This window comes from Gnatocerus cornutus, chromosome 1 (genome assembly GCF_029298725.1).
Source record: "Gnatocerus cornutus isolate USDA-ARS CGAHR chromosome 1, icGnaCorn1.1, whole genome shotgun sequence".
Classification (NCBI taxonomy): Eukaryota; Metazoa; Arthropoda; class Insecta; order Coleoptera; family Tenebrionidae; genus Gnatocerus; species Gnatocerus cornutus.
The window spans coordinates 26,264,404-26,288,894 of NC_142233.1; the positions used below are offsets into that span (position 1 = coordinate 26,264,404).

The following is a 24,491-nucleotide window of genomic DNA, read 5'->3' on the forward strand; positions in this document are numbered from 1 at the left end:
AAAACATTTTTATTACATTATTCATCGCTTATCTCATTTCACTTGTCCTAATTTGTCAATAATGTGGTTAATTTTGTGGTAACCGTTCACACTTTTTATACCACAATAACAACAACAAAATTGCAGATTCAAGACGCTGTAGGATAAAGGAATCCCCTTAAAAAAGCCTTGAAATACGGAAGAACAGTTTGTAGAAAATTTAGGTAGGTAAAGATGGGGAAAAATCGACAGTGACTGAGGTAAATCCCAGTGAACGATCTATGACACATCATGTATCCAGTGTGAAACATAGTTGTGGAAACTTTAAAAATTAATTAACATTGTTAATTATGCATCTGTTCATCTAATTCGTATGTTAAGATTTTGTTTTTAATTGGATTTGCGTCAACCTAAGGTAATTAAATGAATCATATCAAACCTTGAGAGGAATGTATATAAAAATAATTACAGAATTAATTTTTTATCTTAAATTCGTGTGTATTTTTAACGTAATTTTATTACTACAACATATTTATTGATCTTCAGGTTTTTTGTAAACTTTACCGCTCCTTGGAAATAATTTTCCTAAAAACAAATCATCAAAAACGCATAATAATATGAATAACTGAAGGATTGAAAAAAAGTTTCGACCACATGGTAAATGCAATAATAAACTTTCCTTCATTTGTTCAATACTTTGTTTGGCCTTTTATGTCTTATGCTACTAAAAGACTTAAAAACTGATCTTTTGTGTAAGCTAATTCATTCATTCTGAATAAATTCGCAAGTTGTTGCTAAATTGCTAAGAATACAAATAATTATACCTAATACATAGTTTTATTTTCTTCTTCAATTACGCGTTAATGTTATTTGTCTATAGATGTCTGGAAATCACATACCTAAGAATACTCAATACAGTACGACCTCAATCAGGAACAGAACGTCGCATCGGTGTACTGAAACACATGGTTAATTGAAATTATTTATTTTTTTAAAATTGCACTTATTGTTAGATTAACAAAAATTCTATAACCTTGCTTTGTTTTTGTTTATTAAATAATCTCATTTTTGTACAGAAAAGTATCGATTATCTCGTTTTCCAAAGTATTTTATTGAAATTGCATGCTTCAATTCTTGCCAATGCGAAATTTTCGAGAAAAAATTTTGTCATGTCATAAATTCAGTTTATTAGGACATAAAAAAAACCTATATTTTATAATGTACTTGCGGTCAAACACGCCAAAATTTTAGTATATAAAATACAAAATAACGTCTGGAAAAAATTACATACATACATATTTTAAATTGACTTTGTCGCCATATACCTACTGCTTACTATAAAATAAACTAAAATTTGAAAAAATGGACTGTTTACACCATTTCTATATATCTGACTGCAAGTATCAGATATGCCAACTAAAGATGGTACATTTTAGGTACGTTTTATTAACGTTTTTTGCTCTACACGGATAATAAAAATTTACTGTGCTGAAAAGAATTTCGCACATACGGGGTGTCCCAGAACTCATTACCCAGAGAGCAAAGGTTGGTGCCGGCAGCAATACCAGATGGTAAATTTCCAAACAAAAATTAATTAAGTTTAATAATATTCGAGAAAGGATAAAAAATTAACAACCAATCCCGAAAGCTTATTCTAGAAGTGGAGTAAAAAGCCCTTCCAATTTCCTAGGCAACGAGAGTCTGATTTTCAAATTCTGTTTAGCTTTCGGATTGGCTACCGTTTTTGTGTCTTAACTCGATTATTTTTTGAGCTAGAAAATTTTTGTTTCGAAATTTTGGTTCAGAATTGATGCCTCTATAAGCCTTTTTTCTCAGGGTCACGAGTTCTGGGACAGCCTGTATAACAGTACCATTTTGTACCAACACCTACTGATTAATGCTAATAACTTCTTTAGTAAACAAGAAAGTACACCGGAATTACGTAGAAATTTGACAAAATTTTGTCAACAATAATAATAATTACACACCTCTAACGAGATATTAAATATTAGGAGGGGATTTTAAGTTGCCGACAATTTTCTTTGTAATTTATTCCCTATATAACGAGCTTAACTCGGTTATAGCCAGCCAAATTGTATTGTCAACTGCGTAAAACCTCTGTATAACGAAAGACCACACACACCGTTTCTTATTTCTGTGAAATGCTTCCGCTGTTATTCTCACTTTCAAGTTTATTTGATCTACGTGGGATTCGATCAAAGCATTACATTACGAAACTTTTATTTGTAATTAATCAGAGATAAATTTGGAAATGGCCACCAAATTTTGAATCAAAATCTTAAAAATGAATTTTTAAATTTTCTGTTGCAAGTATTAGGTATCAGATTTACACGTACATACTTATAGAGGATTATTTAAAAATACAAAGACATAAATGTTGCCCGAAATTAATACATACTTTCTGCTGTTTTTCCTGGTAATGGGTAGGTAAGTATAGTGATAAAATTTTATGCATGTAGATTTTATGATTATTTGTCGAAATTTCCTTGAATGACTGGGTAAGTACATTTTTTGCATAGTTTGACAATTTTAGCATTTATGCAATTCCAAATGAAATGTAAACGTTGTTGCAACGATACATATAAATAATTATTAATTACTTTACTTATATCAAACTAAGATGACATAAAGCACAAAGCATTTTGTTTTTTTGAACTGGAAAGTCATCTCGTAAACAAATACATACAAAATTTACGACTTTTAAAAGTGCTGTTATGTAAAATATCAATATTAGCTATAAATTCCAACCCTCGTTAATACTGGATCCTCTAAGTTCTATAACCCATGCAACAATTATTTAAATAAGAAAAAAATTTCAACCCGTTTGTCTGGTAATGCGCAATGCAAACAATTTCGGAAATCCATTGCCAATATCTTCGTTGTCTCCTCGACCACCACCTTATTCCAAACCATTCGATGACTAATTCACTTTAAAAGTCGTTAAATTTTCGCTTAAAAATCTGGGTGGCTTTATCAATTGCATTAAATATGACTTAAAACCGAGATTAGTCAGTTTTTAGAACGAGTCTCTTGAAATACAATCAATGTTGCAGGTTTTGCTCGTGTTTTATCTACCCTTTTTTGTGCTAGCACGTAAGTATTTATTATATTTCATATCTAAAATTATACCGATTTCTTCTAGAATGGGGAAACGACTATTACAACGACGATTATTGTACTACCCCCGATAACCAAATTGGATCGTGTACCCAAATTCACGGTTGTAAACCAATTTTGGACTTTTTAGATGAAGTTGCAGTACCGATTCCTCAAGAAGTACAAAACTTTTTGAAGTCGTATCAGTGCGGAGTAGATAGGCAAAGACCGAAAGTTTGTTGCCCGAATAGTCCCATCGTTTTCAATAAAGATGCAGAGTTCCCTGATGTTTCCAAGCATAGAAATTTTAGATTATTACCACAAGACTGTGGGTATTTAGATACGGATAACAAGATTACTCATGGACAAAAAACGGGAATTTTTGAGTTTCCATGGATGACGCTGTTGTCTTTCAACAGTCGTAAGTATGTTTTTTATTGTGGTAGAAATACAAAATTGTTTGTAGGAAACGGACCTCAATTTAAATGCGGTGGAACCATCATCAATGAAAGATACATTTTAACTGCAGCTCATTGTCTGAGCAATCAACCTCTGTGAGTATGAGCCCCAGATTTTTAATCCCAATATTTTTTTTTATTTCCAGGATAGGTGTTCGAATTGGAGAACACAACATTAGAACAGAAAGGGATTGCGAAAGTACCAGATGGGGTGAAACCTGTGCTCCTCCTTACCAAGATCTGCGAGTAGAAGATGTTATTATTCACCCCAATTTTAATGCTCGGGAGCTAACTAACGATATTGGGCTAATTCGAGTTCCAAGAATCAATCTATCGTTAGGTAGGAACACTTTTTTATATAATCTTCTTCATTTAAGTCTTTTTTCAGAAAATAGCCGACCAGTCTGTCTTCCTTTGGCCGAATCCCGAAATTACAACTTCACGGCCAGAAGTCTCATAGTCACAGGCTGGGGAGTTACAGAAAGAGGATTTCCCAGTCCAGAACTTTTGAAAGTTTCTCTTTCTGTTACGTCACTTCAAGACTGTGGAGATTTATATAAAAAAATCGCTAAAATAGATTCTCGCCAGTTGTGCGCTGGGGGTAAAAATAAGAAAGATTCCTGTGCTGGGGATAGCGGAGGACCTCTTCACGTACTCGGAAGAATAAATGGAGAATTGAAGATGATCCAGCAGGGAATAGTGTCGTTCGGACCGAAAATATGTGGCGAAACTCCTGTTCCAGGAGTGTATACAAGAGTTTCGGCTTTTATGGACTGGATTTTAGATAATATAAGACCGTGACGGCGTTTATAGAAGAATTTGACAAGTTTTCCTACTTAACTATGTACTTTTACATAAAAGAAAAAAAATGTTAAAAAAGTATGAAAAATAAATATAATAAAATAAAATCTACAGGAGTTTTTTGTTTTTTTAGAATCAGTTGCGATCCTAATTCTTTATCCGACCTCTTGTAAATATTATACAAATTCTATTATAAACAAAGAGATGTAAAAATCAAGTTTAAAAAGTAGACCTAGTTTTTGTTCACATTTTAATGAGAAAAAGTTATCTCCAACTTCAGTGTGGCAAAATAAAATCCTCCCATAACTACCAGCTAAGCCGAAGAACTGGAATATTTAAAAACCTATTAAATGAAAATGACTTTTTCCAAAACCCACCATTAAAGACCTATTACTGCCATCAGTTCCAAACAAGAAGCAACCTCAACATGTTTTTCGGCGCTCTGTTAGTTGTACAACTCTTCTTAACAGTGAATTCACGTATGTATTATAAAATCTGACTATTATTCTTCCAACAGTTTTTTTTAGAGGGTAGTGGATCTTGTGAAACTCCTGACAAACAAACAGGATATTGCATTCCCGTTAAAACATGTCGAACAATGAACGAATATCTTGCAAAGGTCCCTAAACCTGTACCCCCAGAAATTCGCCAGAAATTAAGACGATACCAATGCGGGCTATCGGGAGGAATGCCCAGAATTTGTTGTCCGGCAAACCCCATCAAATATGATGAACCCGTCGAAGATACAGCGGAGCAACGGTTTGAATTTCCGGATGTTTCCAATCATAGGAATCTCAATCTTATTCCGAAGGACTGTGGACATTTGGACACGGTTATGAAGATTGTTAATGGTAACTTGACGTCGTTGTTTGAGTTCCCATGGATGGCCCTTTTATCGTACAGCACTCGTAAGTGATCTGTTTTTTGTGAGGTTCATCTTTCATTGATTTTTTTAGCGAGTGGTCCAGACTTTCGTTGCGGTGGCACAATCCTCAACAAGAACTATATTCTGACAGCAGCACATTGTGTTCATGGTCTTGAAAAATTGAAAGAAAAAATCAAACTGTAAGTATAACGGTCTTTCGATGGTTTGTTTGATTAATTCTTGAGCAGGATAGGAGTGCGCGTCGGTGAACATAACACACGCACCAACAAAGACTGTGAAGAAGATGAAGATGAAGTTGTCTGTGCTCCTCCAGTGCAGGATCTAGGCATTGAAGAAGTGATACCCCATAACAACTATAACGGTGTAACGCATTATAACGACATCGCCTTGATTCGAGTCTCTCCTATCGATTTGACCCAAGGTAATAAAAATTAAAAATGCACGAATTACTATTATTTGTTGCAGAAAACAGCAGACCTGTCTGCTTACCGTTTGGTGATACAGGAAACTTTAATCACACCAATAGAAAAGCTGTTGTAACTGGTTGGGGCTTTACCGAAAACGGAAACCCAAGTAATGTTTTGTTAAAGGCGGAACTGCCCGTGACTGTTTTAAAAAAATGTTCTGAGCAATACAAAAAGATTTACAAACTGGTCCAAACACAACTCTGTGCTGGAGGTGATAAGATTAGCGATTCGTGTGGGGGCGACAGTGGAGGTCCTTTGCAGAGCCTGGAAACTTTACATGGAGAGCCGCGGTATATTCAGCAAGGAATAGTTTCTTTCGGACCTGCTGAGTGCGGGACTGTATCATTACCAGGAGTGTACACCAGAGTTGCTTTCTACATGGACTGGATTCTGGACAACTTGAATCCTTAATTGTGATTTTTTAATTTAGTTCCAAAGTATCATTTTAAAATCTCTGATGTATCATTTTAAGTTCTTAATTAAAACAGAAGGTTTAAAGCAGTAAAATTGTTTATTTCTCAGAAATCTCGCTAAGGATTCCCCTCAATCTGCATATGAAACCGGTCGGTTATAGCTTAACGACTTGTATCTTCAAGAGGTCAGGGTCGTGTCAGGCCATGGGGTTCAATCAAGTGCAATACGTAAAAACAAACTTCTCCATATTTATCCAGTAAATCTTTCCGTTTCTCGAGATTATTATGCGAGTCAGATTTAGCACCAACAGACTACTTCTTGGAAAACCTCAATTTCTTGCGCAGGCGTAACTTAAGATTGACATTGCTGCAGGTAAGTTTTATATTTGTGTTGTTTGTGTAATCGCTTAAATGGCTCTTGGATGGGAATTTACTATCGTTGTGGTTTTTACTTGTGAGTATCACGTTTACCTACTAATTACAATTTGATGGATTTCTTAATTGTGATAAGAGGGGAATTTTGTCCCAAAATAACAAATAGGAAAAGGTGTTAAAATTCAGAATGCAGTAATCCCATTTTCTTTCGAATTCCCTAATTTAATGGCCTTCGACAATTCAAGAAGGTTGCAGTAAACGCAATCACATGTTGTTGCTGAAGATGCTGTCATATATTTTAAGATTTTTTGGTAGCTTGGGAAAGTATTTTTATCATTTCCGTGCAAGCAGCTAAAAAACGGATTTAGTTTGATGGTTTCTGGACAATGCGTATTAATTTATTGTATAATCATTATAGAATGAGTCGATTTTATGTAGTCTTTTTATTGTATCTGACGGGATTATTGTTTTACAAATTATGTCAATGCAAAAATATAAATTATAAAAAATATATGTATACTTTAAATTAGTTTCAAAAGTAAGGTGATCTTTTTTTGAAAGAAATGAAATGTCTTCCGCGAAAAAATTCCAGTCAACAATTTGAAGCTTTGAAATTTTGATGTTCAAGACGTTCGGCGATAAAGTTAGCTTGCGATTGTAAAAGTAAACCTGATACTTACACACTAGTTTCTTTACTTTTTTGTTCTTGGTAACCACGAATTATCCGTTTACGACTTAGATTTTCTATCCATACACCAATTTTTTATTAATCCGATTTTTATTTTTTAACTTGCGTTGTTTAATATTTAAATTGAGTTATTAATTGTTTAACACTTAAATTATCACATTCTTGAACTCGGTTTAACTCTTTATTTTTTTAAAGTCAATTTTCCTCCATCCGTCCATTGTCTCTGAGTTCTCGATATCTATATTTTTATTCGGTAGCAAAATTTTTGGTAGCCATAATAAAAAAATAAGTAAAATATTAGGAGAAATACAATATGAGGCAAACAAAATAAACAGAACAGTCCGCGTATGACGTTTTTTTGAAGAATTCGTAATTGTTTCTAAGAATATTTGAAGCAGTAAATAAAAAAAAATCCGTTTTAAAAATCCGATGATCTGTTTTTTGACTTCCCGCAGGTTACGGCATAGACAGGTACTTTTAAAGAGTAATTCTACCGGGGCCGTTAAAATTTTCCGTAATGAACAGGTTTCCGACTTTTACAGGTTCCGTTTTTCACAGGTTTCACTGTATTAGAATTTCATTCTATTGTCTCAATTCAAAGAAATTTGTACAATTATCAGAGATAATTTGATAACATTGTAACAATTAGACAAAACTTCAGTCACTCGCAATAACATACAGCGTAACCATTGATACATTTCTTAGAAAATGTTGCTAAATGGAAATCAATTGAAAACTCATAAAAATAATAAACTTTAAAAACCAGAAAAAAAATTGCAGATTATTATTAATTAAATTTGTTGACGGGTTATTAATGTGTAATCCAACATAATTTGTTCCCAGTTTTATCTTTAAAATTCTTAAATAAATTAGTTGAATTTTATCAACTTTAAAACGCTATAACTTTTTGAAGAACACAAGAATTGTTTTTTTTTGAGTAAATTATTGTTCATATTAATGAATAAATATCTTGCTACATATATGTTTTGGACCTTCTGTATAAAAAGTTTTCAAACTGCGATTAATAAATTTAGGGATGATCAAGTTGAATTTCCGTGCCATTGTCCTGTAAAGACTTCATCGTCCTAATTGACATGACATATTTACAAAATACATATCACGTTAGGATTTGAATATTTTGTTTAAAAATTTCGTTTTTTTTAGAATTTCTGAAAAATACAAAACTTGCCAGCAAAATGTTTTACTTGACTGGGAGATCGGCAAACTGCCTCGTATTTCAATAAGTTGCTTTTCAGTAAAGTCTCATTTTATTGACTTTGAATTAAATAATTATTCTATTTATTCTTGCAATTTAAATGAGCACCAAATCGCACTTCGGCCATAAAACGCACAACGGCATTAAAAATGAAATCAGAAAGCATAAAAAAGCCCAGTGATTACATCTAAATGGTACCTTAAAACTACAGACAAAGAATTAATCCGATTTTTATCACTATGGCAGCATGATGTCCTTTTCTTTTCAATCATTAAAGTAATATTTAAATTCAGTACTTATTTACCTACACTTTTGAAAACTATTTCAATGATCGTTTTACGGAGTAATCTGACTGAAAAACATAATTTTCAGACGTTTTTCAAAAATAATTAGGTGTCCATAATGACGCGCACTACGTTAAAGAAGAAATACACTCCATAACGTTGTAAATTTCAAATAAAAGATCACCATTTTTCAGACACCTGTATTCCTAATCGAATTAAAAAAAAATCACCGCAAAGTCTTTTCAACTAAAAATAGAAATGCTTTCTCTTCCAGTTCTTGCTTCGTCGTACCAAAAAGAGATCGCCATAAAATGTCCAGGAAAGCATCATTGCATTCCTCTCACCAAGTGCAACATCACAGATTTTGACGCCTTCATCTACCCATGCCACAGCGGCCTCAACATGATTTGTTGTCCCACCGGAGCATATTCTGTCAACACCACTGCTTTAGAAACTCGCAAAACTTCTCTATTTCCCGTGAACTGTGGACTCGTCATGATTGTCGACAAAATAACTAATGGTAAAAAGGCCGATTTTGGTCAATTCCCGTGGATGGCATTATTGGGTTACAAACGTGAGTTAAACTTGACTATGTATTAACGTAAATGCACTTCATTTTGTAGAACGTGGTGTTGATTTTACACAATTTCTTTGTGGTGGTAGCGTTGTCACTGAAGAGTATGTATTGACAGCCGCGCATTGTATTAACTTGGATCGAAGACTTGAATTGTAGGTAATGGCACACGAGTCCGATTGCGGTCAGAAATGAATGTTTGGTTTTAGAGTCTCTGTGCGACTAGGAGAACATGACTTACTAACCGAGAAAGATTGTTTCAAAATCAAGAATTTTGAGACTTGTGCAGATCCCCATGTTGACTATCTTATTCAAAAAGTTGTGATCCACTCCGGTTACAACAATCAGAATCTCCATAATGACATAGCTTTGATTAAAACAAAGAGAAAGATTAAATTTACAGGTAGAGTTCTACATTCTTTGTTCTTAACCAACGCAATTTTATAGATTTTATACGTCCAATTTGTCTGCCATTTGAACGCGACCTGGACAAGAAGCTCTTGGAGAAACAAAAATTTATTGTTAGTGGTTGGGGAAAAACCGTTGCGACAAACTTAGGAGGCTCCACGACTCTTCAGTACACTTCTGTGACAGTTTGGAATCAAACAGCCTGTGCTAAGACCGTTCCTCCGGAGGTCCAACCGGTCACAACCTCTCAATTGTGTGCTAATGGACCTACGAAAGAAGACGCATGTAAAGGAGATAGTGGAGGAGCTTTGGTCAACGCGACTTTGGATCAAGGTGGTGATCTTCGCTACTTCCAAATTGGAATAGTTTCGTTTGCGTCGACTTTAACATGTGGAGACCCAAGTCTTCCCACTGTCTACACAAGAGTGGATAAGTACCTACAGTGGATAGAAGAAACTCTATCTTAAAATGAACAAGACTGATGTTGTTTTATTGATTAATATATTGTGTTGGGATTAATATTAAGAGTCTTCACTGCTCGCACTTTCGTCCTTTTCTTTTTCTTCTTGAATACTCTCCTTTGAGTGCATGGAGTCGCTGTCCTGTTTTAAATCGTCCTCCAGCAAAGCTTGAATAGCAGCGTCTTTTACTTCTTCAGTCAGATCGCTTACGTTTCTCTTTGCATTCCGCATGCTCTTAAATTCTGTATAAAGAGTGTCCAAGAGTTCCTCCTTTGTTTTCGGGTATTTCACCTAGAACATTAAATGGGGGTAATGAAAACCACAAGAAAACGCACCTGTGTTTGTCGCTCGAAGAGCGTAGGTTGCTGATTTACTCTCCCCAGCATCAGTTGCATTCTCAACCTGTGCTCTTCACTTCTCAACTTTTCTTCATCACGCCTCAACTGTAATCTCATTGCAAGATCCTCCTCGTGACTATAAGCCAACGTTTGCCAAACAGGTTTCTTGCGCATGAGTTTCTCTCTCCAACGAACTTCTTCCTTTAGTTTTGCTTCTTCTAACTTCTTACACATTTCCATCTCTAGTTTCTTCCGAGCTGATTGAATTCTCAGCACGGCGGCAAGATTCGACCGATTGATGGCTTGTATTTCAACAGACGACGGAGTTCTACTGTCTGTGCTGCTTGCCGAGAAGTTTCTCAAAGCTTTCTTCTTACTTCTTCTTTTGCTTTTAGACTTTGGAAGCGAAGGACTTATTCCTAAGAACTCATTCTTGAGCTCTTCCAACTGTTTTTCGTAGTAGTCCTGATTGAACTTGTAGGTGTTTTTAGATTTCTTCGGTGGTTTGTCGAGGACATCGCGGTACGACCGTGGACAGACGTCATACTTTTTCACAGTTCTTTCACGATGGGCCATCGATGGTGGTAGAGAAGCCGCACGAAGCATTTCTTCAGCTCGGATCTTCTTTTGAAGAGCTCTGTAACGTACATTTAGTGGTCGTTTAACTAAAAAAAAAACAGACCGGTAAAACTCATCCTCGTGCATCTTCTTGTAGATATAATTACTGAAGAGGTTCTTTGGAATGGGTTTTGCTTTAAATTTTTTTATTTTAATCGGGGGATCGTCTAGAAATAAACTTGGTGATGACTTGGAGAGACCTTTAGTGAGTTTTTGAATTTCCTCGTCACGTCGGGTGAAGGAGAATGGGCGCATTTGGGATTGAAGAAGCGCTTTGCTGCGTTCCCTCACAAGATGGTTTCTAATAATGAGCAGTAGAACAGAATAATAACACTTAAAATAGTACTGACTTCAGTTCCTGGTCAGCCATGATCTTGTCAAAAAGGGGAATTTGGGACTCTATCGGTATAGGATGTGCCTTAAACAGCTCCTGTTTGTCGTCTTTAGGAGGCTTGGTCTGAGTTATCACCTCATCGATTATCTTGTTTTCTTCATCTCTGCAACAAGCGCATAGTTACAGCTTTAAATTTTTACATGTAGTACCTGACGGTCATCTCAAATGGTTTCGGAATGGTAATGCCATCATCCTTCCACACCACGCTAGGTTTGCTCCTTGTGGGACTATTGGGAGCACTTTTAGACTGCACAGGTGATGGTTGCTCGAAATCTTCAATACTAAAATTATCCCAATCATCCTGTCCCTTCGAACTTGCCGATGGTAGTCGAGATTTCGGTCTTCGAAAAAGCTCGGGCGTATCACCTAGCGACAATTTATCACTTGGAGTTTCGATTCTCACTGATCTTCTAGAAGGGGGTTTTAAAAACGCATCACCCGAAACAGATTCCACATCCTTTGGACTTTTACTTAGAATGGGAGTAACGCAAAAGGGTTTTGATTTCTTCTTCTTTTCGTCAACAAACTTCTTCTTTGCGTAGTCTTTATATTCGTCCAACCATTCCGGAGACTTATCGGAGTATTTGCTTTCACTCTGTACGTAGTCACTGTAGGATTTCTGTTTCTCTTTCAACAGATCGATTCTTTTGTAAAACTCTTTATTGGAGAGGTGATTCAGTTCGTCGTATTCTGGAATACTGTCGAAAAATTCGATATAAGACTTTACTGGGTCTTTATCCTTGGAAGCTGTGGATTTCATGCTTTCATTGGCTTTTATACTTAGTTTAGTAGCTTCGTTCTGTAACTGGTTCAAGAACTTTTGCTCGTACACTGGTAAAGGTTGATTGCTTTTAGGGTTTCGAGGTAGTTTTAAGCAGTTATTATTAAACACGGAACTACTGTGATCGGACATCGCACTTCTAATTGTTGGGTGGAAGCAAATTGGTGTATATTCCTATGGTAACAAATATCGATTCTCCACTTTGTAAACCTCAATTTACAATTCAAAAAGGACAGAGTTTAATCAATATCATTCCACCATAACCTCATGAGAATATAAAGACTACGAATTAATAAGTTGAACGATTGAAATTCGTTCCTGAATACGGGCAATCTAAAACATGTTTAACCAGGTTGAAAAGATTTTATTGTTACATAAATACAAATTTAAATATAATAATAATTGGTACAAAAGGAAATACAAGTTGTTTTGTTAGGCTGAGAATAAACATGCTTATATAGTTATAGTGTATGTATTGCAAGAATTACCGTTTTGAATCAGCCTTCTAGGTGCTAAATCAATGCAATTGAAATAATAAAAGTGTTTAACAATTAATTAACAGTCGATAACAACAAATAAATAAAACAATTTTGCCATGGACACACAAAATCTGACAATGAACACTTGAGAAGTGTTTAGTTTGTACAGCACGAAAATAAGGGTAAATCATAATTTTAATTCAAAGTTTTAAAATATTCACATTGGTAAAAATGTTAATAAGCTACACCAGTATTGTGAGGAGCACTGGGAATGTACATTATTGTATGCATCGTTATTAAATAAAAAAAAATTAATCGAATTTAAGTTCCAATCTAAACTTGAACAGAATGGATGTTCAGTACGGCATCAAATGTTAGTTTAGTATGGAACCCACATTTGATTAATTTTTAACTCAGTCTTCACATGAATTATCAGTGCTAATCAATAAATAATGCAACAGTTCACAAATGAAGATTTGATTTTGTAAATTTTATATAATATGCCAGTGTAACATTACAAGTGTCAATAAAACCCTCGGGCACATAAAAACTTTCGCAAAATATTTGATGAATTCGGTAAATAGATAAAACTTTTATTTATTTACAGAATGCATAAGTAATCTCTAAAGGTAAGATAAATCTCAGCTAGTTTCAGGCACGAATATTTCAATAGTTTCTACAGGCTTGCTTTGGGCTTTCATAGCTTTTCTTCGCTCTTCAATCATCTGTTTCCTCTGTGCCTCTCGTTTTTTCCGGGCCTCTTCATTGGCTGCAGACGGTTGTTTTACTTTGTTTACGACTTTGCGAGCTTTCCCGTTAGTACTACTCTTGTTTACATCATTTGTTTTTACCTGAAACAACAGTCACTTAAAAGTTCAATTAACACACACCTAAAACTGACCTCTATCCAGTTATTTGCTTTTAGTATGTCGATTTCTTTAAACAAATTGTCCACTTGATCTACTTGAAGCATCACCATATCCCAGAAACCTTGCAAATCTTCATTGGTAGTCGGAAATGCTTCGTTCTCGCTCTATGAGTCAATGTTTAAAATACAAGGTGACATAAACTAGGTAATTACCTGTGTGATGTTATTCGTACAAAGACCTTTAAACTGCTGCATCTTCTGTGACACTAAGAGACGTGCCTTACCTGATGCAGAATGGATTTTTCCTACGATTTCCTCAGATAAATCATTTTGCGACAAATTACTCTCTGCGTTCTCCGCCAACTTCAGGAGGCGATTGGTTTCATTCTGCAGGATCTTTAAGAAGTAGTGACCGTCCTTTTCACCTGTATGGAAGAAATTGCGTTTAAACACCAACTTCCAGTAGTACAAAATTTTTTTTGTGATAAAACAAACAAACGTGTAAAGGCGATCAAAAGGAATTGACATTACACGAAATAATATACTCGTTGCAAGAATTTTATAAGGCTACATAACTCGATTACGCCATAACAAAAAATAGACAAATTACGACGATAAGATTGTTTTTGATTGATGACATTGTCATTTTCTATTGTCACCAAGAAAAACTGATAAATATTGATCCAAAAAAATTGGGATTTGGAAATTCATTTTAAGTCTGAATTGTAAACAAACCGTAAATGTTGTTCAAACGGCCATAATAATTTATTGTGTTGAGAGTCAAATTAACTTAAGTTTTCAATTGGTTTTGATGGGCCCTGATTTGAAGTTTCATAATGCTCAAGTACTCGATTTATTTTGGTCTTTGCCAAGGTCAGTCAATAGATAGTCTACACTTTGAAACGATTGTTTTCAATAAATACCTGATTCTTCGACGATTGCAGTCTTGGCAATATTGTCCCCATCGCTGCTAGCAATCTGTTTCGAATGTCCGTTCATTTTCGTCTCATCTTTCAAAGCAGGAACAGTACTGCTCTTCTGCATCAAATTTTCCGCCCCCTTCCTTGAATTAATAATGGGAAGTTGAGCTCTGAATTCCGGTCTTAAATGCCTTAAAACTGGTAAAGCTGGACTGCTACTGCTCTGTTTCATCGGGGACTCACTTGCTCCATTTTCAGTTTTATTAATATTTAAGAAAGAATTGTCACTGTCTGACTCGGCGTCGGATTTCTGTTTCTTCATGACGAAAAATCCTTGGGCTAAAGCCCCCGGCCCATACAAGCGTTCAACTCTTTGTTGAATAAATGACTTTGTTTCCGTGTTGTTTGAGTATTCTTTCACTGAAGATTCCAACTTACATTTGTTTTGTCCATTAATCGTCGAAGAGAACGAGTTTGTTTCGTACGTGACACATTTCTTCAAATGCTTATGGTCATAGCAGGCATCAATGGTGTCTTTAGAGAACAAATTGGTAGCGAAATGAGATTCGGAGTGCTTCTGGAACGTCATGGTTTTAGTCGCTTGATAATGATGCGTTAAGGTATTTTCAGACATCTTGGATTGGATGTGGGTGGGCAAAGGAACTAGGTTTGGCGGCGATAATAAATTGTTTTGAATGGAATAGGTGGAAACGTTTTTCGGTGTCAAATTATCATTCTCAAGACGATGTGGTGACGTATCACGAGAACGCGCTAGACGAATTGGGTCGTAATTTGTTGTGGTTGAATAACCATTTACTGTGCAGGCTAGGCTGAGATACGAAGGGAGATGTTCTGATGAAGGTGTTTTCAAACTTGCACTTCGCAGTGTTCCTCCAGATGAAGCTTCTGACCAATCTACAAAAGATAACACTATTAGTTTCTAGACAAGAATTTAACTTGACCTGAGAGCTTTACATGACACGTACGAATAAGTTTATTTATTGTTCGATTTAGCTAGAAGTAGTTAATGTTGATTACAAGCAATAAGCGTCACCGATGGTAAATTAAATTACAAGAAATTCGACGAAGCATAAATACTTAACCGCATAAAAATCTACCTTAATGATCTCACTATTATAGATGAGTAGTTTCCGGTTTTAATTTGGTACAGTACACAAGCAACTCGTTCAAAACGGAGCTGAGAATTTGCTAAATATGCATAAATAATTACCATTGTCTAGGGTTCTAGAATATTTGTTCAGAATGTCAACCTTGTACGGATCTACAGTTCATTTTAGTAGAAAACAAAAATGGCAATAGGTGAAATAAACTAACCTTCACCTCTATTCATTAGAAAAAATGTTAAAATTCTAAATGATACAAGGAGTGATGCAGCATTTTTTTTAAATAATCAGAGACACCTAAAGACAATTATTGTTGTTTGAAATTTTATTGCAATTAATTGGATTTGATTTAAAACCATAAAACATTTTTAATATAAAACGGAAACATTATTCAACTGCATATCTTTCTGCTACCTACATTAAATAACGAATTCTTTTCTGTTGTAATACGAAATGAATTTAAATAAAAGTACCGTAAGCACATCAACGTCATTGTAGACTGCGCATCATAACAATACAGTTCAAAGGTACACAATAATTCCTGAAAGAATGCAACTTGGAGAGAGGTAGAGATTTTAATAAGTGGACGGCTTCAAATTGATCGTTAGCATACAGCTGTTGGCATCTGTTCCTCTACAAAAACACTCGTTATAATTCTGGAAAAAGTTGCATAAGATTCTTTTAATACATTAAAAAAAGAATCAATAATTGCCAGACTAAATAAACTTATAAAAGAAGAAAAAGCAATAAACCGGAAACATCTTTTAGATTGGACGGGGGGATTAAATATCGAACTTCCTTTTGATAAGTTTCAAAAGAAATGTTTCCGATGTGTCCCGTTACTTCTTTAATGGTGCGATATCTAAATCACAAACGTGACGTAATTGAAAACATCAAAACCTTTCTTTTTGAAAGGTGCGGTTTGATTTGAGATATTTTTACTGTTTTTTATGTGCTCGTCCACAGTTTACTTGTGATGGGGCCATAAAATTTTCCTGAGTACCAAATTAACGACTTTACTGTAGACCAAACTAAATAAAAACAATAACAAAGTTTTTTATAATTTAGCAAAATTCTTTACAAAAGTTTCATATTGTTTTTTCTCGAATTATTATAATCACCACTACAATATGGATATTTCATGAAACCGTTCGACTAAAACGCGACGTATCTTGCATTTCCATCTCTTTCTTTTTCATTTCAATATTGGTGATATTTTCATACTTTTTTACATTTATTTTATCTTCTGAAATAAATTTGGAATTATGCTCTTTAATTTCAGATGATTTATGATTTATGGATTGTATACATTTTATTGGCTTAAGTTTCCAAGCCTGCTAAGTCCATTGTTGGCCAAATAAGTTTTTGACACAATCAAAAGGAAAACTAAAATGTTGCATTTTGCAATTTCAAAATTTAGAAATATTACCTTCTTCAAACTTCTAATCCAAACGGACGAGTAAAACACAAACTTTTATCAACAATAAGAAAAGAATAATGTACATATTAAGAAGTTGATTTTTTTACGTGTAAATAAACAAAGTAGTCTGGTACTCTTTAAGAAAATAAAGAAACTAATATTCTGACAGATTGTTGCACTCATCCATTCTTTGAAAATTTAATCATCTCCGTGAAATTTGCACTGAGCTAATAATAATTTACGGTGACCAAGATGCATCCACCATCTGCCAACCGCACATTCTAGTTAAATTTAAATTAATTATCCTCCAGCAAGTTGTAAATTCCACTGAATTTCAAATTATTTATTTTTCATTGTTGTAGAGTTCCCGTGTGGTATTTTTCTCTAAAAGTCAGAATCATGTTTAACAGATAGAAGAGAGATTACAAAACTCCGCGGTTTACGCTTCTTCACAAAAGGATTAATAACACACAAAGTAAAACACAGAACAAAACACTTCGTGTTAATTTTCTAAATCTCTACAGAATCAATCACAATAGTTCTACCTGAAAGATCAGCAGAGGCCTCTACGTCGAGAGAACAAGTCCCGATGGAATCCACAGATCGGTCCATCACCGTTTCGGAAGTGTTTTCATTACAAGAAACGCAATTAGACGGTGTGACTGTAGCGTCGACAAAAATTTCCGCGGAGCATTTCCCTAAATCGTCGCTACTTTCTGTGTAGTCTGTTCGTCTTCTGACAGACGAACTCCTTCTGGCGACCTGTTGGCGCCTTGTCGAAAAAGAAGTTCGACGAGCCTGTGCTGACGATTTTTGGGAAGTGTCTGCGGGTGGTGATAAAGGAAGGGACGGATCTAAAGGAAGGGTACAAGGACGGCGAGCTGGCAACGGTGATGTCGGTATCCTGGTTACGCCGAGCAGTAGCACCGTAGAGCAATCTTCCGGCAGGTCACTGCACCCAACATACCGTCAATCTCATAAATTACTAATACACCACGACGTGCAAACAGATGAAAAGCGGCAACGACTTGGGAATCGCAGCTAAGCGGAGGGTGGAAATGCGTAAGAAATATAAAAGCGTGCCACACGACAAACGAAAAAGTGCATTCATTGGAACTAAAGCGCAAGAATAAGGTATACCACAGCGGTTGCTAAAGGATCAGGGGCCAAATAGTTGTCGTATTAACAACTGGAACTAATAAATATATACATATGTACAGAGTGTTCCCATTTGAACGCTTCTTGATGCAAAACTTCTAACCTAACCTAATTCGCTGAAAATGGTTATTAGATTGTATAATAATTGATAGTTGCTAATTTTAGGACGTACTATATTATCCAACTTCTTCAATGATTGTAAAAATTATTTTCTCCGGTGTAGATTTAGTGTACGTATGTATAGTTTGGGGACTGAAATACCGTGTTTATGACTTAATTGGGGTACTCACTGCACAAAGAGACGAAACCACCACCGTTGTTGATTCTTTTATCTTGTGGTTTTGCCTCTTTGTGCAGTGAGTACCCCAATTAAGTCATAAACACGGTATTTCAGTCCCCGAACTATACGTACAGGGTCCGCCAACACTAGTGTCCCGGCCCAAAATCGCTATTAATTATGAAGCTATAAAATATGTTTTTTTTATACATGAAGAGGAAACGGAGCGCTACAAACTGATGTGATCAGTTTTATTTACTCTTGTGTTAACCATATGTGAAATAAACGCAAAAAACTACGTTTTTCAAAAATCAAAATGAAGAAAATGGTGGGGCACCCAACCTGTCTTGTTCTATTTTTCACCAAAAAGATGAAAATGATATTAAAATGTGAATTAAAATTTTAAAATTTGTGGTACCGAGATATTAAATGATTCTTAAAAATCGTTTTAACTCCCGTTTAAGATTTATGTAAGAATTATTTAATATCTCGGTACCAGATATTTTAATTCAAATTTTAATATTATTTTCATCCTTTTGGCGAAAAATGGGACAAGAGAGGTTAAGTTTTCCACTATTTTCTCCATTTTTCTAGTTACACAAGAGTTAAACTGATTACATCAGTTTGCAGCGCTCAGTTTCCTCTTCATGTACAAAAAAAAATATTTTTATAGCTTCATAATTAATAGCGATTTTGGCCCGGGACACTAGTGTTGGCGGACCCTGTATATACAAAAATAATTGTTACTTTTAACCCATTTTAATCAGCTTAAACCTAAAATCCACATAAATTTTTGATCTATTAATCTACTATGTAATAGTCAGAAAGCAAACATTTATGAATTATTTTAAAAAATGGAACAAAAACTTATTTTTAACATTATGGCGCACCACCTCATTGATTTCAAAATGTAGGAAAAGGTTAAAGTTTCTAATTTTGACAATCTTTGAAGTAATGCATGGTGCTGACGAAAAAACTTATCTTGTTTAAAATCCAAAAATTCCAGAAAGAACGGAGAAATATTAGCACAGGGTGTGTCATATACAGGTGTCCCAGAACTCGCGCCCCAGAGAGAAAGGGCTTATGGAGGTAACAATTCTGAACCAAAATTTTGAAACTATAATTTTTTAATTCAAAAAATAACCGAGATAGTTTATCAAAATTACAATATATTCCCAAACACCAAATTTTGTCAAAAAATTCTGACGCGCGTTTCGAAAGCAATGCTATCATCATCATAACATTGCTATCGAAACGCGCGTCAGTATTTTTTGACAAAATTTGGTATTTGGGAATAAATTGTAATTTTGATAATTTGCCAACACCAAGAATTGATCCAATAAATTTTCTTTAACCGAGATAAGACAAAAAACCTGTAGCCAATCCCGAAGCTGAACAGAATTTGAAAATTGGATGGTAACTATGGACACATACTATCATCCAATTTTCAAATTCTGTAGTACAAAAAACCTGTAGCCAATCCCGAAGCTGAACAGAATTTGAAAATTGAATGGTAACTATGGACACATACTATCATCCATTGGTCAGTTAAACATTTGACTCTCGTTGCCTAGGAAATTGGGATGGCCATTTACTCTACTTCTCGAAAAAGCTTTCGGGATTGGTTGTTAACTTTTTATAAGTTCTCGAATACTATTAAACTTAGTCAATTTTTGTTTTGAAATTTACCATCTGTATTGCTGTCGGCACCCTCCCTTGCTCTCTGGGGCGCGAGTTCTGGGACACCCTGATGTATAACCTCCCCTCCCCCTCCCCCCACATTACCTACAAAGTACACATATTATTGCATTTGATAAATAAATTAATCTTTCCGCATTACAACCACTTAAGTTTCAAAATAATTTGTACTTAACCTCCTTAATTTTTCGTAGTTAACAGGTCAACTTACAAATTTGACTTTTTGAAGCAAAAGTAAAGTAAAAAAAACATTAAGAATATTGATATTATTGTTTAAATGTGAACGTTATATTATATGCACATATAGTCATTTGGGACCGTATTGGTCATACTTATCAAGAAAGGTCAAATGGTATCATTCAAGTTTTTTATTCTCAACACCACAGGCATTAATTTCAAGCGATCCTATATTTTGATCTGTTTTGTTTGGCAAATTTGATAACTACTTGTAGCTCCATAAATTATGTTCGTAGGATTGTGTTGTTACTTGTTTAATTGATTGCATCGAAGAAGAGAAAAACATAACTTGGGTGCTCATAATTAATTTTAATTAATGGGTTTACATCTTTTAATTGCAAATATAAGATGTAATAGAGATGTTAATTTACTTGCACAGATTCGCACTACATAATAAGTTATGCGAATAAGAATATTGGATAAAACGCAACGAATTTCAATGTCATATCGGAGAAACAAAAACAATAAAAAACTACCCACAAATGAAACAAGATCCTAAAGATTATTTATTATAATTTTTTACATACATTTATGTTTATCGTTATCCTTATAGATTTATTAATTTACATTTTAACCAAACAACAGAATATCCGACCAAAGAAGTGATCTAAATATCGGCAGAAGTCTCAAATTCAAGGTAATCCACGTTGATATCAGGCAAACAAAAATAAAAATGACGTGGCTAAACAAATATTTTTTATAATTTTAAAATATGATAAAAATTTGCTACGGCAAATAGCTATACTTTCAATAATTAATTATAATATTTCCACCTTGCAAGTTATTCACTTCATTTCTAATAAATTATTAGAGCACAAATTATGTTAATAAAATTCACCTCTGCGTTTCTTAATCGGGCAAAGCATGACATTATGCAAAACTTCACATGTGGGCGCAAATTATAATAGCGCCGAGAAAATTCATTGACCGAAATCGAAGTATTAGCCGAATGGTTAGAAATTTAGTTTGAGTAGAATCTTAATATGACACTCTCTGGTATTTTGGCCAAGTTTGTGAAACCAACATTGTGCAATATAGTCTGACATTTAAGAATTGTAAATCGACAATAAAAATGCATGAAAAGTAAAGATGCATGTGTGAAAAACAGATAAGAAACACCTTGATTTTACAAACATTAATAAAAAGGTTGAATAAACGAAGTCATGTTGGTTACTGGTTCAACATTACAATGCGTCACACAACTACTCACGTTAGCATTACCAAAAATGTATGAAAATCACGTCAAAACCATGCAGTTTACAGTGTTTTTACCTTTTTATCCACTTGCTAATGAATTTATTCAATCTACGTCGTTTCCCCATTTTTAAACGAAAATTAAAACCGCAAAATTCACGATTCATTGGTGACATGAAAAGTTGTGCACATTTCAATGCATGAATCAGGTTGAACTGATTTTAGAACGGGAGACTCAGGAATTCCCTTTTCAGTTTATTAATAGCAACCCCTTAAACTATTCAGATCCCAAATGTGCAACTGCTACGACGAGTGATTTTTTTGAGACGTTATGGCGGAACCGTATGTTACATCTGGATTGCACATAAACCTTCAAAAAATGCAAAAATCCACGTACCCTTGGCGAAAATAATAAGAACCAAGGGCAATGCACCCATTTGTGGATGAAAAGTGGGCGAACAAGGTAATATCACCGTATCTACGAACAACTGAATAGGACACTACTTCAAGGGTGTCAACAATTGTCGCAATGGGAAATGCACATGAACACACATAAAATATTAGGTTAGTTTTACAAAGAATCTTAAATTAGAATGCGTTCTCTTCACATTGATTTTGTCTTGGCGGTGACTTACCTCGCCGATTTTCCCGAAACCGCCGACATTCAATTAAGTCCCAATTTCGTCACTTGATTTGAATAACGTAATTTAATCACTGTTTGTTTTCCCTTTCAACTATAAATCACGTGTGACCAGTTACCATTTTTAAACAACATTAAAATGTAGGAAGATGTAGATCAACCTCCAACCTGTAGAAAACTTAGGATCACACTAATCACCCAATAACTTCAGTCCATTGGTTTTCACGGTGTTTCTACACTGGAACATAGGAAGCCAACGCAAAACCAATAAGTTCAATGAGGGGATGAGACCTTGTGGCCATTTATAACACTTTATTGAAAGGTCACAGGCAATTATTTAATGGGTGATTGGCAATTTTTAAATAACATTCCTTCAAAAAAAATGAACTGCTCTTTTCAAGCATTTCTGGGAAACAATGCGAATCGCCCTGACACAGAAAAGGGTAGCAAAGGTTTTCAGCATTTCCTATCGACCAAAAAAAGTTTGAAAAGGTGTGCGTTTTAATTTGATAATGTTTTTCATTCTTAACGAACGGTTTGCATAACCATTAGTAAAAAATATGCGAAATGAAGACAGTAAAAATGATTATAATATTCAGTTATTTTATTAACTATGGATTTGTAAAAATTTAACATTATGCCAGGAAATGACGAGTCTTTTTATTAAATGCTATGACATTTTATAAACTTAATGAAAATATGAGTTTCAGCTTTTTTACTGGGAAAGTTTGGAATTTAAAAACTTTATCAAAATCTATTCAAACAAAAAAAAAACATGATTATAACGCTTATTGTCACCATGCTATCTCAGAGGTGCAACAAACAAGTCCAAAAAAAATTAGAAAAATTTAAACATGAATGAATTATGAACTTCTATGTCAAACGTAGAACTGTGACATAAACATATTTCTATAATTGTATAAGTTGCTATAAAGTAAAAGAACAGAACAATCTTACTTATCAGATTTTTTCAATAGTACCACTAAAAACAGTTTTTATATAGCAATTTAATTTGCCTATTTGTGATCAAATTTCCCGAAATGTAATTAAATTTTAATCAACAATTAAATAAAATTAGTCCAATGATAAATTGTGATGCTTCAAAACTGATAAATATGAAACTACGTGTTAATTTCTCAAATTCCCGAACATATTTAGTTTACATTTTTCTTATCTACCGTAAACGAAATCTAAATTTAATGTCATATTTTCTTACGTCAAAATTAAAATGATATAAATTAATCAGCAATCTGGTCACGCTATCATAACCCTCATCGAAAATTTATATCCATCAGTAGATTTCTGAGATAACAACAATATTCCTACACGTTTGTTCAAAAATTGTAAGAAAATTATTCGAATTTTAGTAAAATGTGTGAATTTATCGATGGGAAAATTTTATTAATTGGCAAGACTTAAGAAACAGTTTGCTTGCAGCTATTCATTATTGCTATAATCCATATTGCACTTGCTGAACCATAAAAAGGATCATAAATTTAGAAGAGCTGGAGCACTGATTTTAAGTAGTTATAGATCGCTGCCATAAGCTCTTGCAATATATTTATCTTCAATACGATAAAAACACTCAACACTTAACATAACAAACCCACGTGAAATCTAAGTTAATAATCCAAAATAATCTTAAAATACAATTGAATCATTATAAGTGTTTCTCATACTTTCTCAAGATAGCATCTATATGATTTTTAGCCCGAGTTTTGAACAGTTGAAAAGTAGAGAAAATTCCCAGCACTTGGAACTATCTTATATATGTATTATAATTTATAATATACAAACTAAAAAAGATTATATTGCAACAGAACATCTGTTATACACTGGGGAATGCAGTTTATTGATGCACAATTTACTGCAGAACCTCAGGTTAGTTGTTTTTGTGGTAAAAATAAAAAGATCTCCATAGCTCAGATACTTGCAACAATAATTCAAAGAAAAATATAAATTAGTTTGATCAATAGTCAAGTATGAATAAAAGTTACTCATTATCCGATTTGAAATCGATTCAATCTCCACTTATAGCAAATATCACTTTAACCAATGAGCTCTATTCCTCTACATAAAAACATCCCATCATGTTGTGTAATTGAAATTATTAGTAATTTACTCCTCTTTTAATCGAGGATCTACCGGCACGTCACTGCTCATTTATTCATTAATTTCAAGCTGTAAAAAATTATTTTACCAGCTTAAAACAACAAAC

The 24,491-nt window shown here is 34.2% G+C and overlaps 5 protein-coding genes across 8 annotated transcripts; 3 read left to right on the forward strand and 2 right to left on the reverse strand.

The window, feature by feature from the left end:
- The first annotated feature begins 2,868 nt into the window (after positions 1-2,868).
- LOC148181076 (phenoloxidase-activating factor 3-like) lies at positions 2,869-4,466 on the forward strand. 2 transcript variants are annotated; one of them, XM_088035472.1, is made up of 5 exons: positions 2,869-3,093; positions 3,143-3,517; positions 3,563-3,650; positions 3,701-3,894; positions 3,943-4,466. In XM_088035472.1, the coding sequence occupies exons 1-5, from the start codon at positions 3,045-3,047 to the stop codon at positions 4,353-4,355; spliced, it is 1,119 nt and encodes a 372-aa protein (XP_087891598.1). In that variant the 5' UTR covers positions 2,869-3,044; the 3' UTR covers positions 4,356-4,466. The 2 variants fall into 2 exon arrangements, with proteins under 2 accessions (XP_087891598.1, XP_087891588.1); XM_088035462.1 differs by having other exon boundaries at positions 3,701-4,466.
- A 296-nt stretch (positions 4,467-4,762) lies between these two features.
- On the forward strand, positions 4,763-6,136 carry LOC148181077 (serine protease grass-like). The gene is made up of 5 exons (XM_088044618.1): positions 4,763-4,834; positions 4,883-5,263; positions 5,312-5,420; positions 5,469-5,662; positions 5,707-6,136. Exons 1-5 carry the CDS (start codon positions 4,783-4,785, stop codon positions 6,117-6,119), a joined length of 1,149 nt encoding a protein of 382 aa, XP_087900744.1. The 5' UTR covers positions 4,763-4,782; the 3' UTR covers positions 6,120-6,136.
- Positions 6,137-6,267: 131 nt separating this feature from the next.
- LOC148181078 (serine protease grass-like) lies at positions 6,268-10,217 on the forward strand. 2 transcript variants are annotated; one of them, XM_088044640.1, is made up of 5 exons: positions 6,268-6,494; positions 8,959-9,258; positions 9,308-9,413; positions 9,468-9,661; positions 9,706-10,217. In XM_088044640.1, exons 2-5 carry the CDS (start codon positions 9,087-9,089, stop codon positions 10,131-10,133), a joined length of 900 nt encoding a protein of 299 aa, XP_087900766.1. In that variant the 5' UTR covers positions 6,268-6,494; positions 8,959-9,086; the 3' UTR covers positions 10,134-10,217. The 2 variants fall into 2 exon arrangements, with proteins under 2 accessions (XP_087900766.1, XP_087900757.1); XM_088044631.1 differs by having other exon boundaries at positions 6,484-6,575.
- LOC148181079 (uncharacterized) lies at positions 10,154-12,422 on the reverse strand. Its single transcript, XM_088044575.1, has 5 exons — positions 11,627-12,422; positions 11,434-11,580; positions 11,148-11,384; positions 10,463-11,102; positions 10,154-10,418 (listed from the first exon to the last, which is right to left on the reverse strand). The coding sequence occupies exons 1-5, from the start codon at positions 12,388-12,390 to the stop codon at positions 10,188-10,190; spliced, it is 2,019 nt and encodes a 672-aa protein (XP_087900701.1). The 5' UTR covers positions 12,391-12,422; the 3' UTR covers positions 10,154-10,187.
- Positions 12,423-12,601: 179 nt separating this feature from the next.
- On the reverse strand, positions 12,602-22,516 carry vlc (disks large-associated protein 2). Of its 2 annotated transcripts, none has more exons than XM_088044595.1 (6): positions 22,269-22,516; positions 17,615-18,021; positions 14,529-15,440; positions 13,819-14,030; positions 13,639-13,770; positions 12,602-13,588 (listed from the first exon to the last, which is right to left on the reverse strand). In XM_088044595.1, the coding sequence occupies exons 1-6, from the start codon at positions 22,295-22,297 to the stop codon at positions 13,379-13,381; spliced, it is 1,902 nt and encodes a 633-aa protein (XP_087900721.1). In that variant the 5' UTR covers positions 22,298-22,516; the 3' UTR covers positions 12,602-13,378. The 2 variants fall into 2 exon arrangements, with proteins under 2 accessions (XP_087900721.1, XP_087900712.1); XM_088044586.1 differs by lacking the exon at positions 22,269-22,516 and adding an exon at positions 21,712-21,985.
- Between the last annotated feature and the right edge of the window lie 1,975 nt (positions 22,517-24,491).

Excerpts from the sequence above, each read along its gene's own strand:
- LOC148181076 (XM_088035462.1), top strand. The coding sequence starts at position 3,045 with ATGTTGCAGGTTTTGCTCGTGTTTTATCTACCCTTTTTTGTGCTAGCA. Across the intron at positions 3,518-3,562 it reads GCTGTTGTCTTTCAACAGTC|GAAACGGACCTCAATTTAAA; the intron begins GTAAGTATGTTT and ends AATTGTTTGTAG. Across the intron at positions 3,651-3,700 it reads TGTCTGAGCAATCAACCTCT|GATAGGTGTTCGAATTGGAG; the intron begins GTGAGTATGAGC and ends TTTTATTTCCAG.
- LOC148181077 (XM_088044618.1), top strand. The coding sequence starts at position 4,783 with ATGTTTTTCGGCGCTCTGTTAGTTGTACAACTCTTCTTAACAGTGAAT. Across the intron at positions 4,835-4,882 it reads CTTCTTAACAGTGAATTCAC|AGGGTAGTGGATCTTGTGAA; the intron begins GTATGTATTATA and ends AGTTTTTTTTAG. Across the intron at positions 5,663-5,706 it reads TCCTATCGATTTGACCCAAG|AAAACAGCAGACCTGTCTGC; the intron begins GTAATAAAAATT and ends TATTTGTTGCAG.
- LOC148181078 (XM_088044631.1), top strand. The coding sequence starts at position 6,533 with ATGGCTCTTGGATGGGAATTTACTATCGTTGTGGTTTTTACTT. Across the intron at positions 6,576-8,958 it reads TATCGTTGTGGTTTTTACTT|TTCTTGCTTCGTCGTACCAA; the intron begins GTGAGTATCACG and ends TTTCTCTTCCAG. Across the intron at positions 9,259-9,307 it reads GGCATTATTGGGTTACAAAC|AACGTGGTGTTGATTTTACA; the intron begins GTGAGTTAAACT and ends TTCATTTTGTAG.
- LOC148181079 (XM_088044575.1), bottom strand. The coding sequence starts at position 12,390 with ATGTCCGATCACAGTAGTTCCGTGTTTAATAATAACTGCTTAAAACTA. Across the intron at positions 11,581-11,626 it reads CCATTTGAGATGACCGTCAG|AGATGAAGAAAACAAGATAA; the intron begins GTACTACATGTA and ends CGCTTGTTGCAG. Across the intron at positions 10,419-10,462 it reads TCTTCGAGCGACAAACACAG|GTGAAATACCCGAAAACAAA; the intron begins GTGCGTTTTCTT and ends TTAATGTTCTAG.
- vlc (XM_088044586.1), bottom strand. The coding sequence starts at position 21,809 with ATGTCACCAATGAATCGTGAATTTTGCGGTTTTAATTTTCGTTTAAAA. Across the intron at positions 15,441-17,614 it reads GGCCTCTGCTGATCTTTCAG|ATTGGTCAGAAGCTTCATCT; the intron begins GTAGAACTATTG and ends TATCTTTTGTAG. Across the intron at positions 14,031-14,528 it reads TGCAATCGTCGAAGAATCAG|GTGAAAAGGACGGTCACTAC; the intron begins GTATTTATTGAA and ends TCTTCCATACAG.